The following is a 14,353-nucleotide window of genomic DNA, read 5'->3' as shown; positions in this document are numbered from 1 at the left end:
TAAAACAAAAGGGTGAAACGGAACTCGGAGGAAAAGTATATTTTCTTGCTTGCCCTTTTGTTTGCCGCGAGTGAAAGTTACGGTTCATACCCCACCGGGTCTTGTAGCTTCTGAATCGATCGAGTGACACGAGGGTAACACGATCAGACAGAAATTGCTCAACATAGCTCATTGGTGTTTAACATGATCCCTGTCCACAGGCAGCGATTACAGATGTGTATGAACAAGCGCGCACAGGGTCAGGGATCACTTGTTAATTTACAGAAGATTTATAAAACGCGAATGTCGTAGAGATATTAACATAACAGTTCAGCTGTTTCAGGGAAGCTGTGGGTGGGTCTTAAAAGAGCCGTTGGATTTTGGATGCGTTTTTCTCAGTACAATGTGGTGTCTCACTTGGAGCTGGTGTCCTTCGTCACCGCCCTTGTACCCTCCGACACGGCGTGCATGGCCAGCTCCCCGGCCAGCAGCAGCCGCACGGCGGTCTGGATCTCCCGGGAGCTGATGGTGCTGCGCGTGTTGTAATGGGCCAAGCGGGAAGCCTCCCCCGCGATACGCTCGAAAATATCGTTGACGAATGAGTTCATGACGCTCATGGCCTTGGAGGAGATGCCGGTGTCGGGGTGAACCTGCTTCATCACTTTGTAGATGTAGATGGAGTAACTTTCTTTCCTGGACCTTCTCTTCTTGCCGCTTTTCACCGGCGCCCTCTTCACCGCTTTCTTAGCGCCCTTCTTGGCAACTTGTCCTTTCTTTTCCTCTACCACTGCGACAGTCAATGTCCAACACAGAATAAGAAAAAGCGGGCTCAGAGCTCGCTTTTTATAGCCTGATGGCGTCAGCAATGCTAATAAAGGATGGGAGAAAGCCTTGTTCCGGAATGTTAAAACATGACATTAGCCTTTCTGTGATTGGTTAGTGTGGGACACAACGTGGATCTGCCAGGATCTGCAATGAAATTTCAAACGCAAATCGAAATTTTGTACACGGACCAAACTCCGAGCTTTCTCTAAACCGTGAGATCCTAATCGCGATTTCTTCTACATCTTTTGATAATGGTTTTCTTTTCTCCTCCGTTTAAAAATGTCATCACGTTCGTTGTCAAGTGACAAAATGCACTGAAATCTGGCAGTGGTGTGTTTCACTCCTGGAAATGATGGAACTGCTTGACAATTACATCGTGCTTGATGAACACTGGAGTTAGGGAATTTTCTGTCTCGCTTGTGTTTCTTGTTCTGCACTCTCTGAAGTTTAAGGACATTATACCAGCATCTGCTCTGTCAACACCCTTCAGTTTTCGTTTCCTGGAAACGTTTGACGTCCTTCTTCAAATCTCCAATGAATAGAGGCCCAAACTATTTACACTTTCCTCAGAATACCTGCCAGCGTGTGTCGGTATCAGTTTTACTCGAATTACCTCGATGACAAAAGAGAACGAATGTACTGTGACCCGTGCCTTTCGCTTTCTGCTGATTACACAAATTTTACTCTATCCCTTAGGCTCTTCAATCAGTGTCAGCAGCTTTCTGCCTACATTTTAGTTCCTGGAATCTTGCTTTGTGTGGATGTTATTTTGTGCATTTCAGTTTCTAGCAATAATTGTTTTTCATGGATTTTCTCTGAACTTTATTTGTCAATACGTCAGTTGTATTCACACTGATTATTGTCATTTAAGAATATTTTGAACACAGTACCTTTTGCAAATTTTAATTGTGACAATCTCTTCTGTGTAGTTTTTTTTGTTTTATCACTATCTCTGATTACAGTGTGAATGATATTGTGTTGTTCAGAATTTCAGGTTGACTAAGGGTTAGTTTTATTTCTCATTATTGGCTGTGTAAAAATGGGAGTGCAGTTATCGATCTGCCATTTCAGCTTCCACGAGGTGAATGATTATTACTCCCTCACAATCTGTCCATCAGTTTCTGCTGACCGAATGTGTGTGTGTAGTAATCAATCTGTACCAATCAGTTCCTCCACAGTGATTATGCTTGTGTAATTATCAGTCTATCCCCGAAGCTCTCTTCTGTGTGAATGTGTAATTGTAGTTATCAATCTGTCGCTATCAGGTCTTTGCTATGTACGTGTGTGTGTGTATTTACCAATTTCTGCTGTGAATGAGAGTTTAGTTATCCATATGTTTATGTTCATTTCACAGCCTCTCAGTTTCTGCATTGGGAATATGGAAATGTATTTATTATCTGTACCTGTCCATTTCTATCACGTGAAAATGTAATTGTTGTCATTAATGTGTCCCTGTCAGTTAGTGCAATTCAAGGGTGTGACTGTAGTTAATACCCTGGCCCTCTTAGTTTCTGCTATGTCCAGATTGATCTGGACCTGTCAATTTCTGCTAGGTGCATATGTGAGTGTCAATACATGCCTGTCAGCTTCTTGTCTGAACATGTGAATGTAGTTATCAAAACTGTACCTGTCAGTTAATTTGCTGTGAAACTGGGTGTGTAATTATCAATTTGCTCTTATCAATTTCTGCATTGTGAATACGAGTGTGCTTACTCATCTTTCTAGGACAGTTATTGTTGTGTGAATGTGTAAGCGTATTTACCAATCTGTCCCTGCCAGTTTCTGAAATTTGAATGTGATTTTATTTATCAATCTGTACCAGTCAGTTTTTATTTTAGCACTTTCAGTCTCTACCTGACAGGTTCTGCTATTTCAACATTTGAGTTCAGTTACTGATCTGTAATGCCAGTTTCTGCTAGGTGAATGTTTCAGCACAGTTATTCATTTGTACCTCATACTTTCTGATATCTGTAATTGTAGTTATTAACCTGTTTCTGTTGGTAAGTGCAATGTGAATGAGAATGTAGTTATTTGGCAGTTTCTGTCATGTGAACATCGGACTGTCATGAATCTATCCATCACTATTACCACAATATTAATGGTGTGACGAGTTATCAACATGTCCCTGTCAGTTTCTGCTGTGAGAAGATATGACTGTAGTTATCCAAATAGCCTGTCAGTTTCTGCAATGTCAATTTGTATGTTTAGTTATGGATTTATATCTGTCATTTTCTGCTCAGAGTGTGTGTGAGAGAGTGTGCATGTGTAGTTATCAATATGCAGCTGTCAGATTCTGCACTGTTGATATGCATGCAGTTATTAATCTGTACCTGTCAGTTCATGCTGAGAGACACTGGGAAGGTTATTACTAAGCTGTTCCTGTCAGTTTCTGCTGTATGGATATGTGAAGTTAGTAATGTGAGAATCTGCTTGTGAAAATTGGAGTGTAGTTATCATACTGCACCTGACAGTTTTTTTTTTAAAATCTGTGGATATTTGAATGCAGTTATAAAATTGGACCTGTCAGGTTATGCTGTGAATCTGGGAGTGTTATTATCATTCTGTTCTTCTGTGTTTCTGTGATGTGGATATGTCAGGTCCTGTTAGTTTGATATATGAGCATAGTTATTAATGTGTACATATCCATTTTTATAATGTGAATTTGTGAATGTTTTCAGCAAACTTTACCTGTTAATTTTGCTATGTCAATATGTGAGTGTCATCATCAATCTGTTTTTGCCTGTTTCTGCAATATGAATGAATGAGCAGAGCTATCAATACATGCTTGTCAGTTTCGATTTGATAATGTGGCTTAACTCTCGAGCAGCCAATAATATTCTCAGGGAGAATGTGATTTGTTATGTGGTAGTTGTTATTAGGGTGATTTAACGCAGCTGAGATTCAGTTCCTGAGTGTATATTTGGGACGAGTATTCGGTCCTTCCATCTTCAAAAATGGTGTAAATGTCAATGGGCTATGAATGCTGAAATGTGACGTTGACTTGCTCACCGAGCTGGCTTGTTTTTGTTCACACATTGCGCCACTATGCTCGGTGATATCATCAGTGGAGACTTCCACGCAGCGATGTTGTTCTACTCCGCGTGCAATTTATACTGTCTGGTCCATCATGGTGAGTACTGTCATTTCAGTTTTGATCTGTATGGGTTTATATATGGGGTCCAATTCTATATGTTTGTGTGGAGAACCATGCCTCTAGGAATTTCTGTGCGTGTCTATGTTTGGCTTGGGCTACTATGGTTCCTTTGTCCAACAAAAACAAAGTTGCTGGAAAAGCTCAGCTGGTCTGGCAGAATCTGTGAAGGGAAAAACAGAGTTAACCTTTCGGGTCCAGTGACCCTTCCTCAGAACCAGTTACTGATGAGCTTTTCCAGCAACTTTGTTTTTGTTCCTGATTTACGGCATCCACAGTTCTTTCAGTTTTTATATGGTTACTTTGTCCCATTTCAACTGATGGCCTTCATTGTCTGAATGTATTGTATATTCAGACAATGAAGGTCATCTGGTTAACTGGGACAAAGTAACCATAGTAGCCCAAGCCAAACATAGACACACATGGGAATTCCTAGAGGCATGGTTTTCCATCCATACTTCAATCAACAAACATATAGAATCGGACCCCATATATAAACTCATACAGATCAAAACCAGAAATGACAGTACTCACCATAACAGACCGGACGGTATAAATTCCACGAGGAGTAGAACACATCACTTCATCAGAGGCTCCACTGATGATGTCACCGAGCATGGTGATGAAAACGTCTGAACAAAAACAAGCCAGCTCAGCGAGCAAGTCGGCAACATTATCCACTACCCGAGCTGCAGATCTTTGCCAAACTTAAAATGCTGAAATTTGTTCAAACTGGGCAGGTGTGCACTGTGAATGGTGAAAAAAAAACTTGTATTTCCTCTGTGTTGTTTGAGCATATCTCGCTGGAAATTGACTTCAATGTATGTCTGACTCAATCTGCTCTGTGCCTGTGGGAAGGACGTTCTCTGCTCTGACAGCGGTAAAATACCTTCTGTTTGTTAGAAGCAGCTGGTCACACTTGGCTTTGTACCGAGGGAATATCACTTTCTCTTAGTCCTTCAAGTATTTGCCTGGAGAAAGACAGAAGAAAAACCTCCTGTAGATCAACATCAGCCAAGTTTGATAATATTTAATTGATCAATGCAATGTTTAGTTAATAATCATTACAATATTTTATTTCAAGCCAGGAATTTGAACAGAATTGTGTGTCTGATGCCACTCTTGCTCTAAGCTGCTCCCTGTCTGGTGATTTTTCTTTTTGTTAATTCCATACCAATTGAGTGAAGTCCAGAAACTAACCAACAGGTGTACAGTTCCATGAATGGGGCTACCCAATGCAAGTGGGTCTGTGAATATGAGTTTAGTTATTGATCTATTCATGTCAGTTCCTACTTGGTGAATGATAACTACACTCACACAATCTAAGCCTTTGTTAAATTACTTGTGTATTCACACAGCAGAGACTGACAGGGACAGATTGATATAGAACCATACATCCATTGAAATGATATAGCACTGAAGAGGGCTGTTTGGCCTATCTTGTCCATTCCAACCCAAAGACAAACAGATGGCTATTCTAATCCCACCTTCCTGCACACAGCCCATTGCCCCACAGCTTAAAGCACCGTCAGTTTCTGTAATGTCAATGTATTGATCAATTTGTCATCTTAGTCTCCGTTTTGTGGATGTGTCAATATACTTATCAATTTGTACCAGCCAACTTTTTCTGTATGAATATTTGAATGTAGTTATCCATCTCTACCTGTGAAAATCCAAATACAATTATTAATATGTACCCGTCAGTCTCTGCAATTTCAATGTCCAAGTTTACTTTCCAGCCTGTCCCTGTCAGTTTTGCTCTGTTCATCTGAAAGTGTCAGTATTAATCTGTACCTGTCAGTTTCTGGTTTGTTAATGTGGGAATGCATTTATCAATATGTACCGGTCAGTTTCAGCCAATGTGAATGTGTAAGTGCAGTTATTAATCAATGCCTGTCAGATTCTGCTGTGTGAATTTGACTGTCATTTTAAGTCTCCACCTGTCAGTTTTGACATGTGAACAAGTGATTGTCAATCAATATGTCCCACTCAGTTGCTGCAATGAGAAAGTGTGACTGTGGTTATCAATCTACAGTCAATCTGTCCATGCCACTTTCTTCCATGTGAATACACACGTGTAGTTATCAATCTGTCGCTGTCAGTTTCTGCTCTGAGAGTGTGGGTGTATTTGTCAATCTGTTCCCTTCAGTCTCAGCGATGTGCACGTGTTAGTGCATTTATCAATCTTTCCTCATCAGTTTCTGCTCTCTGAATCAGAGTGTTTATTTATCATTTTTTCACTGTTAGGTTTTGGTTTTGAGAATGTGCAAATGTATTTATAATTCTGTACCTGTCAGTTTTTGCTATGAGTTTATTTGTGAATTTAGTTTCGGTCTGTTCTTGTCAGACTTTTGTGTGTGAATCTGTAAATGTAGTTACCAAGCTATACCTGTCAGTTTTGCTTGCTGAATGTGCATGTGTAATCGTTAGTCTATCCCTGATCGATTCCGCTCTGTGAATATGAGAATTTTGGAAGCAACTGCTCCTGACAGTCTCTGCAACATGAATGTATGATGTACTTATCAAATTTTTCCTGTTAATTTCCCTTCGGTGAATGCGAGAGTGTTATTATCAGTATATACATGTGTTATTCTGCCCTGTGAATATTTCAACATCTTTATCAAATTTTGGATAAATTTTAGAGATGGATAACATATTCAAATTTTGTCAGGAAATTTTCACTGCATACGAGAGTGCACCCGTCAGTTTCTGCAATGTGAATACATGAGCGCAAGTTTGAATCTATGCCCGTCAGTTTCTGCCAAGTCAGTAAATGAGTGCAGTTATCTGTACCTGTCAGATTCTGCTGTGTGAAATTGAGTGTAAATATCAAACTGTATCTGTGATTTTATGCTATGTGATGTGGGAGTGTTATTATCCATTTGTTCCTGTGAGTTTATTATGTGACTATGAGAGTGTAATTCCAAACCTGTCCCTGTCAGTGTCTCCTCTATATATCTAAGAAAGGAATTAATCTGTACCTGCCACTTCTTGTGATGTGAATTTCAGTGTAGATATCAACCAACACCTAGCAGTTTCAGCTATGAGATTGAGAGTGTTGCTATCAGTCTCTAACTTTCAGTTTCTGCTATTTCAATATGAGTTTAGTTATCAAATTGTACCTGTCTGATTCAGCTTTATGAATACATAAATGTAGTTATCATTATGTACCAGTCAGTTTCTGCTAGGTGAATATGTTGATCATTCCTTATCAGTATGTGTGTTGTGAGTATGTAAATGTGATTATCAACTTGTAAACCTGTCAGTTTCTGCTCTGTGAATATGAGAGTGGTGGTTATCATCTGTAGCTGTCAGTTTCTGCCACGTGAAGGAATGAGTGTAGTTGTCAACCTGTTCCTGTCAGTTTGAGCTGTGTCTGTGTCAGTGTAGTTATCCATCTGTATCTGTCAATTTCTGCAAGGTGAATGTGAGAGAGTAGTTATCAACATGTACCTGTGAGATTCTGCTCTGTGATTATTTGAGTACAGTTATCAAACTGTACTTGACAGCTTTTTTTTTTCCTTTGTGAATATGAGAATGTCGTTGGAAGTCTTTACCTGTTAGTTTGTGATGTGGGAATGTTCGTATCAGTATCTGCAAGGTGATTATACTTATCCATCTGTGCCTGTCGTTTTCTGCTATCTGAACGTAAGAGTGCAGGCATCAATCCATGCCTCTCAGTTTCTGCTATGTCAATATGTGAGCTTGGTTTTTCATCTTTACCTGTCAGTTCCTGAGATGTGAATGTTTGGGTGCAGTTATTAACATAACCCTGAGTGTTTCTGCTTGTAAAAATGCAACCATATTCATTAAATCGTACCTGTCATTTTCAGACACGTGAATATGAAAATGTAGTTATCAGTCTGTGACTGTCAGTTTCTGTTCTGTAATTGAGAGAGTGTGCTTATCAATGTGTACCAACCAGTTTCTGTTGTGTGAATATGATTGTCGTTATCAATATGGACCTTGTCAGTTTCTCCCCAGTGAATATTCTTGTGTAATTATCAGACTATACCTGTACGTTTCTGCTCTGTGAATTATTAATTATTAATTCATTAGTTATTACCCTCTGCCCATCAGTTTCTGGTTTGCTAATGTGTGAGTGCATTTATCAATTTGTATGTGCCAATTTTTGCAATATGAATTTGTGCATACAGTTATCAATCCGTTCCTGTCAGCAACCCTTCTGTTAATATAAGAGTGCAGTTATCAATATATTCTGTCACTTTTACCTCCATGCATTTGAGCGTGTAGTTACCAATCCAAAACTGTCAGGTTCAGCTATGTGAATGTGAATAGAAAAGGCAATAGTCTAATGGTATTATTGCTGGACTATTAATCCAGAGAGCCAGATATTGTTCTGTGGACCCCGGTTCCAATCCCATCATGGCAGATGGTGGAATTTTAATTCAACAATAAACTAAAAATAAGAGTTTACTGCCAATTCTCCACGAAAATAATCTGGTCCTCTAACGTCCTTTTGGGAACAAAATCTGCCATCCTTACCTGGTCTGGCCGACATGTGATTCCAGACCCACAGCAATGTGGTTGGCACTTAACTGCCTTCTGTGCACAATTAGGGATAGTCAGTGACACACACATCCCATGAATGAATAAAAAAAAAGGAAACATGTGGGAATGCAGTTATCAATCTGTCTCTGCCAGTCTCTGTTTTTTTTAAATGTGATGAAAGTTATCATCCTGTACCTGTCAATGTCTGCAATGACAGTAATTGACTGCAGTTATTAATTTGTACTAATTTTTCTTGGTTTACAATGTCAATTCGAGAGAGTTGATCTGTACCTGTCAGTTTCTGCTATGTGAGTGTATTTATCAAATTGTTCCTGTCAGTTTCTGCTTTGTCAATCTGAGAGTGCAGTTATTAATCTATACCTGTCAGTTTCTGCAAGGTGAATGTAAGAGTTCTGTTATGAACAAATACCATCAGATTCTGCTCTGTGAGTATGTGAGAGCAGTTATCATGCTGTCACCATCAACTTCTGCTCTGTAAATCTGAGTGTAGTTATTCATCTGCACTTGTCAGTTTCAGGTTTGCAAATGTGAGTAATTATCATTCTCTCCCCATCTGTTTCTCTTATTTGAATAAGAGTTTAGTTATCATTCTGTCCTTGTGGAGGAGAGGGAACTTGGCAAATAAATATGGATGTTTTGAAAACAGTCCACATGACATAACAGGAGGTGTTAGAGGCAGTAAAAAAAAACATAAAACGTGGCTAAATCACCAGGACCTGATCTAGTTTTTGTAGATTTTCAGGATATCAGGATTTTGTGGGAAGCTGTGTTGATAATTTGAACAAATGACATTGTTTTCTTGCTTTCTTATAATATTTCATAGGTAGGATCATTCCATCCCTGTCACTTATTGCAATATGAATGTGCGACTACGGTTATCAAATCTGTACTCTCAGTTTCTGTTATGTGAATGTGAGAGTGCAGTTATAAATCTCAGTTTCTGCAATGATAATGAGAGTATAATTATCAGTCTCTGTCAGTTTCTGCTATTTCCATATGTGGGTTTAGTTGTTAATCAGTACTGGTCAATTTCTGTCATATGAATGTGTGAGTGTCATCAATCTGTCCCTGACAGTTACAGTAATGCAGGTGGGTGACTGTAGTTATCAAGCTGTAGCTCTCCGTTATTGCCATGTGAATGAGTATAGTTGTGCATCTATACCTTCGGTTTCTGATGGTCAATGCGTGAGTTGTCATTTCTGTACCTGTTTATATTTGCTTGTCAATGTGAGTTTAGTCATCGATCTGTACTTGCCAGATTTTGCTCTGTGAAAATGTCAGATTAGTGATAAAATTGTACCTGTCAATTTAAACAATGTGAGACTGGGAATTTTATTATTAATCTGTTCCTGTCGGTTTTTGCTACGTGGATATGATAGATTTGTTATCAAACTTTCTCTGTCAGTAACTGCCATGTGAACGTCTGAGTCTATTTACCGGTCAGTCCCTGTCAGTTCCAGCTCTGTGTATCTGAGTGTGCAGTTATTAATCTGTAACTGGCAATCTCTGTTACGTGACTATTTCAGGGCATTTATCAATCTTTCCCTATCAGCCAGTGAGTGTGCTGTGAATATGTGAATGTGCTTAGCAATTCGGACCTGCCTGTTCTGGTATAGAAATATAAATAGCAATTTCTCCTTGTCAGTTTCTGATGTATGTGTTTGAGTGTAGTTAGCAATATGTACATATATGTTTCTACAACATGAATAAGAGTACAGATATCAATCTTTCTCTGTATGTTTCTGCTCTGTGAATATCTAAGTATAGTTATCAATTTGTACATGCCAGCTGCTGCTTCGTGAATCTGTGAATTTATTTATCAATCCATGCCTGTCAGTTTCTGCTTTGAGAATGTATGAGTGCAGTTATCAACCCATACCTGTCAGTTTTTGCTCCATGCATTTGTTTTGTGTAATAGATTGTGTAATGTAAAAGCAAAGGGTTTTGTAACTCCAACAGTGCAGAGTTTAACTGGGAGAAATTATATCAAGGGCTGTTCTTCAGGATGTCATCAGCTTTTCTCGTGCAAAGTAACATAATTTTGTGAATAATGCTGAGGAATGGATAGATGTGACTTCCTTTGTTAGAGTCTAAGGGAAAGGGCAATGAACAAATCAACTGTATTCAGCTGAATGACCACAATGTTCCTTCTGCAGGAAAGAGTATTGGCTAATTCACTTAATTATTCTATCATGGATATCACATAACCCTGCTCTGTGGTGTAATGGTGCAAGCCATCAGCAATACTCTTATAAAGCTCTGTGGTGGGGATGAGGAAAGCAAAAGGACTTGTATTTTCTGTCTTACAGTGGAGAAGATTTAACCTTATTGAACATGGTTGAACTCTTTTTGCTAAAAGATGATAAAATTTAACAATTACAAGATTTAGTTAAATGGATCATTCTTCATTGCTTTAAATGGTGATTATATCATTAATGTGAAAAAATTGCATTCTATTTTATTGCTTTTTTGCAATATTTCATTGGGAGGGGCAAGTGACACTGTACAAAACTAAAGTGAATTCGGAAACAAAGTTAAACAATGTTCTTTTTTCAAAAAAAAAAAGCTAGATAGATGGAAAATATGGTTTCTATTCCTGAAGGTGAACAAGTTGAGAATTATGTTGTGATAAAGTTGGGGTTGGCAAATCGTATACTGCTATGACACACTTATTGCAATGGAATGCTGGCTGAATGGAATTAGAATTGTCAGGTGCTTGTTTTTGTCTACTATCAACTTGATGGGCTGAAAGGTCTTTGTTCTGTCCTGTAGACTCCTCTGCTTATATAAAAAAAAAGCCATAAACATTTTGTATGTATTCACTTCTGTTACCTGTAGTGTGTATGGGTATACATTGTTGTTAGTCTTTGTATCTTATGTGTTGATACAATGAGCATACTTGGGACTCAGTCTGAATCAGTAAGCACGTTTGTGTATGTGTCTGTAGTGATTTGCTACTTGTCAGTAACACTACTTGTCACACATGGTTGTTGAAACTATGTAACAATGTGATGTCTTTCTTTGAGGGAGGTAACAAGGTGTGGAGCTGGATGAACACAGCAGTCCAGGCAGCATCAGAGGAGCAGGAAAGCTGACGTTTTGGGACTGGACCCTATTTCAGAAATGGGGGAGGGGAAGGGGACTCTGAAATAAATAGAGAGAGGTGAGGAGACGATGATGGCAGGTGGATAAAGGACCAGATAGGTGGAGAGAAGATGGACAGGTCAGGGAGGTGGGGCTGGAGCCAGTAAAGGTAAGTATAGGTAAGGAGTTGGGATGGGGGTTGGTCAGTTGAGGGAAGACGGACAGTTCGAGGAGGTGGGGATGAGACTAGGAGGCAGGAAGTGTGGGTGGGGGTTGGTCAGTGAGGTGGGAGGAGCGGATCGGTGGGCGAAAAGATGGACAGGTCAAGGAGACGGGGACGTGTTGGGATGAGATTGGGGGTGGGGAGATTTTGAAGCTTGTGAAGTCCACATTGAGACCATTGGGCTGCAGGGTTCCCAAGCGAAATAGGAGGTGCTGTTCCTGCAGCCTTCGGGTGGCATCGTTGTGGCACTGGAGGAGGCCTGGGATGGACATACCGTCCAAGGAGTGGGAGGGGGAGTTGAAGTGGTTTGCGACTGGGAGGTGCAGTCATTTGTCACGATGCGAGCGTAGGTGTTCGGCAAAGCAGTTTCCAAGCCTCTGCTTGGTTTCCCCGATGTAGAGGAGGCCACAACGGGAACAGTGGATACCATACACCACATTAGCAGATGTGCAGGTGAACATCTGTTTAATGTGGAATGTTTTCTTGGGGCCTGGGATGGGGATGAGGGAAGAGGTGTCGGGGCAGGTGCAGCACTTCCTGCGGTTGCAGGGAAAAGTGCCAGGGGTGGTGGGACTAGTGGGGAGTGTGGAGCGGATGAGGGAGTCACAGAGAGAGTTGTCCCTCCGGAAGGCAAATAAGGGTGGGGAGGGGAAAATGTCCTTGGTAGTGGGGTCAGATTGTACGTGGTGGAAGTAGCGGAGGATGATGCGTAGAATCCGGAGGTTGGTGGAGTGATACGTGAGGACAAGAGGGATTCTGTCTTTGTTGTTATTGTGGAGGGTGGGGTGTGAGGGATGAGTTGCGGGAAATGCGAGAGATGCGGTCAAGGGTATTTTTGACTACTGTGGATGGGAAATTGCAGTCCTTGAAAAACGAGGACATCTGCGATGTCTGGGAGTGGAATGCCTCATCTCAGGAGCAGATGCGGCAGAGGCGAAGGAATTGGGAATAGGGGATGGTAATAGAAGGTGGGTGAGAGGAGGTGTATTCGAGGTTGCTGTGGGAGTCGGTGGGCTTGAAATAGATATCAGTTTCCAGGTGGTTGCCAGAGATGGAAACAGAGATGTCCAGGAAGGAGAGAGAGGTATCAGAGATGGTCCAGGTGAACTTAAGGTTGGGGTGGAAGGTGTTAGTAAAGTGGATGAACTGCTCGAGTTCCTCGCGGGAGCACGAGGCGGCACCGATACAGCCATCGATATAATGGAGGATGGGGCCAGTGTAGCTGCAGAACAGCGGCTGTTCCATGTATACTACAAAGAGGCAGGCATAGCTTGGGCCCATGCGTGTACCCATGGCCACCCCCTTTGTCTGTAGGAAGTGGGAGGAGTTGAAGGAGATGATGTTCAGGTTAAGGGCAAGTTCAGTTAAGCGGATAAGGATATCGGTGGAGAGGGACTGGTCGGGCCTGCGGGAGATGGAAGAAGCGGAGGGCTTTTAGGCCATCTGCATGGGGATTGCAAGTAAACAGGGACTGGACGTCCATGGCGAAGATGACATGTTGAGGACCAGGGAATCGGATGTTTTGGAGGAGGTGGAGGGCATGGGTGATGTCACAGACGTAGGTGGGGAGTTCCTGGACCAGGGGGGAGAAAATGGAGTCAAGATAATTGGAGATAAGTTCGGTGGGGCAAGGTCACGCAGAGACAACGGGTCAACTAGGGCAGTCGGGTTTGTGGATTTTGGGAAGGAGGCAGAAATGGGTGGTGCGGGGTTGGGGAATGATGAGGTCGGAGGCTGTGGGTGGGAGATTACCTGAGGTGATGAGGTTGTGGATGGTCTGGGAGATGATGTTTTGGTGGTCAGTGGCAGGGTCATGATCAAGGTGGGAGGAGGAGTCTTTCTTTATCTGGTTTGTGACATTATAAAATACCCTTACTAAATGTAAACTTGATTCCGTTCTTGTTCAAGTACTTTCAACAAGGAGTCAGCCATTAACATTTCAAACATGATGTGAATGTTAATGGGCTATCAATGAGGTTAATTGGAACTAGCATGATGTCAATTGACAATGGAAACATTAAAAAAAACTTGCCTTTCCTCAGTTGTGTTTGGTTGGTTGTATCTTTGGATACGTCTCTGGAAATTGAGCTCAATATAAGTCTGATTCAATCTGCTCTGTCACTGTGGAAAGGATATTCTCCATTCTGATCGCGGTAACATACCTGCTGTTAGTTAGAAGCAGCTGCTCACACTTGGCTTTGTCCCGAGGAAATATTCCATCATCTTGGTCCTTGGAGTATTTGCCTGGAGGAAGACAGAAGAGATATCTCCTGTAAATCAACATCAGCCAAATTTGACAATTTCAAAAAGATTAACATATATTCAGTTAATAGTTATTAGGATGTTTCTTTTCTTTAACTTCACCTGTCAAAGGAGCAGAACTCCAAAAGCTTATGATCTTAAATAAACCTGTTGGATGAGAACATTGTGTCATGAGAATTCTGTCTTTTCTTTAAAGCCATCAATTCAACACAAGTCACATCAAGCTGCTCCTTGTCTGAGGATTTTTTTAAAATATATAATTCGATACCAATTGAGTCAGATTCAGAAACTGAGTA

At 40.9% G+C, this 14,353-nt stretch overlaps 1 protein-coding gene across 1 annotated transcript in view; it reads right to left on the bottom strand.

Moving 5' to 3' along the window:
* LOC125488123 overlaps positions 1-14,353 on the bottom strand; it is a 15,031-nt gene continuing 678 nt past the window's right edge. Inside the window, exons 2-4 of the mRNA XM_048620999.1 lie at positions 13,958-14,039; positions 7,513-7,737; positions 1-894 (exon numbers count right to left, since the gene is read on the bottom strand). Coding sequence (XP_048476956.1) covers positions 393-894; positions 7,513-7,737; positions 13,958-14,039 — 809 coding nt within the window. The 3' untranslated portion in view covers positions 1-392. The remainder of the gene's footprint in view (positions 895-7,512; positions 7,738-13,957; positions 14,040-14,353) is intronic.

The sequence above is a fragment of the Rhincodon typus genome, unplaced genomic scaffold (assembly GCF_021869965.1).
Source record: "Rhincodon typus isolate 14 unplaced genomic scaffold, sRhiTyp1.1 hic_rhity00000051, whole genome shotgun sequence".
NCBI classification, from domain to species: Eukaryota; Metazoa; Chordata; class Chondrichthyes; order Orectolobiformes; family Rhincodontidae; genus Rhincodon; species Rhincodon typus.
The sequence above is the reverse complement of the archived record's forward strand: the minus strand, read 5'-3'. Positions and strand labels throughout refer to the sequence as shown.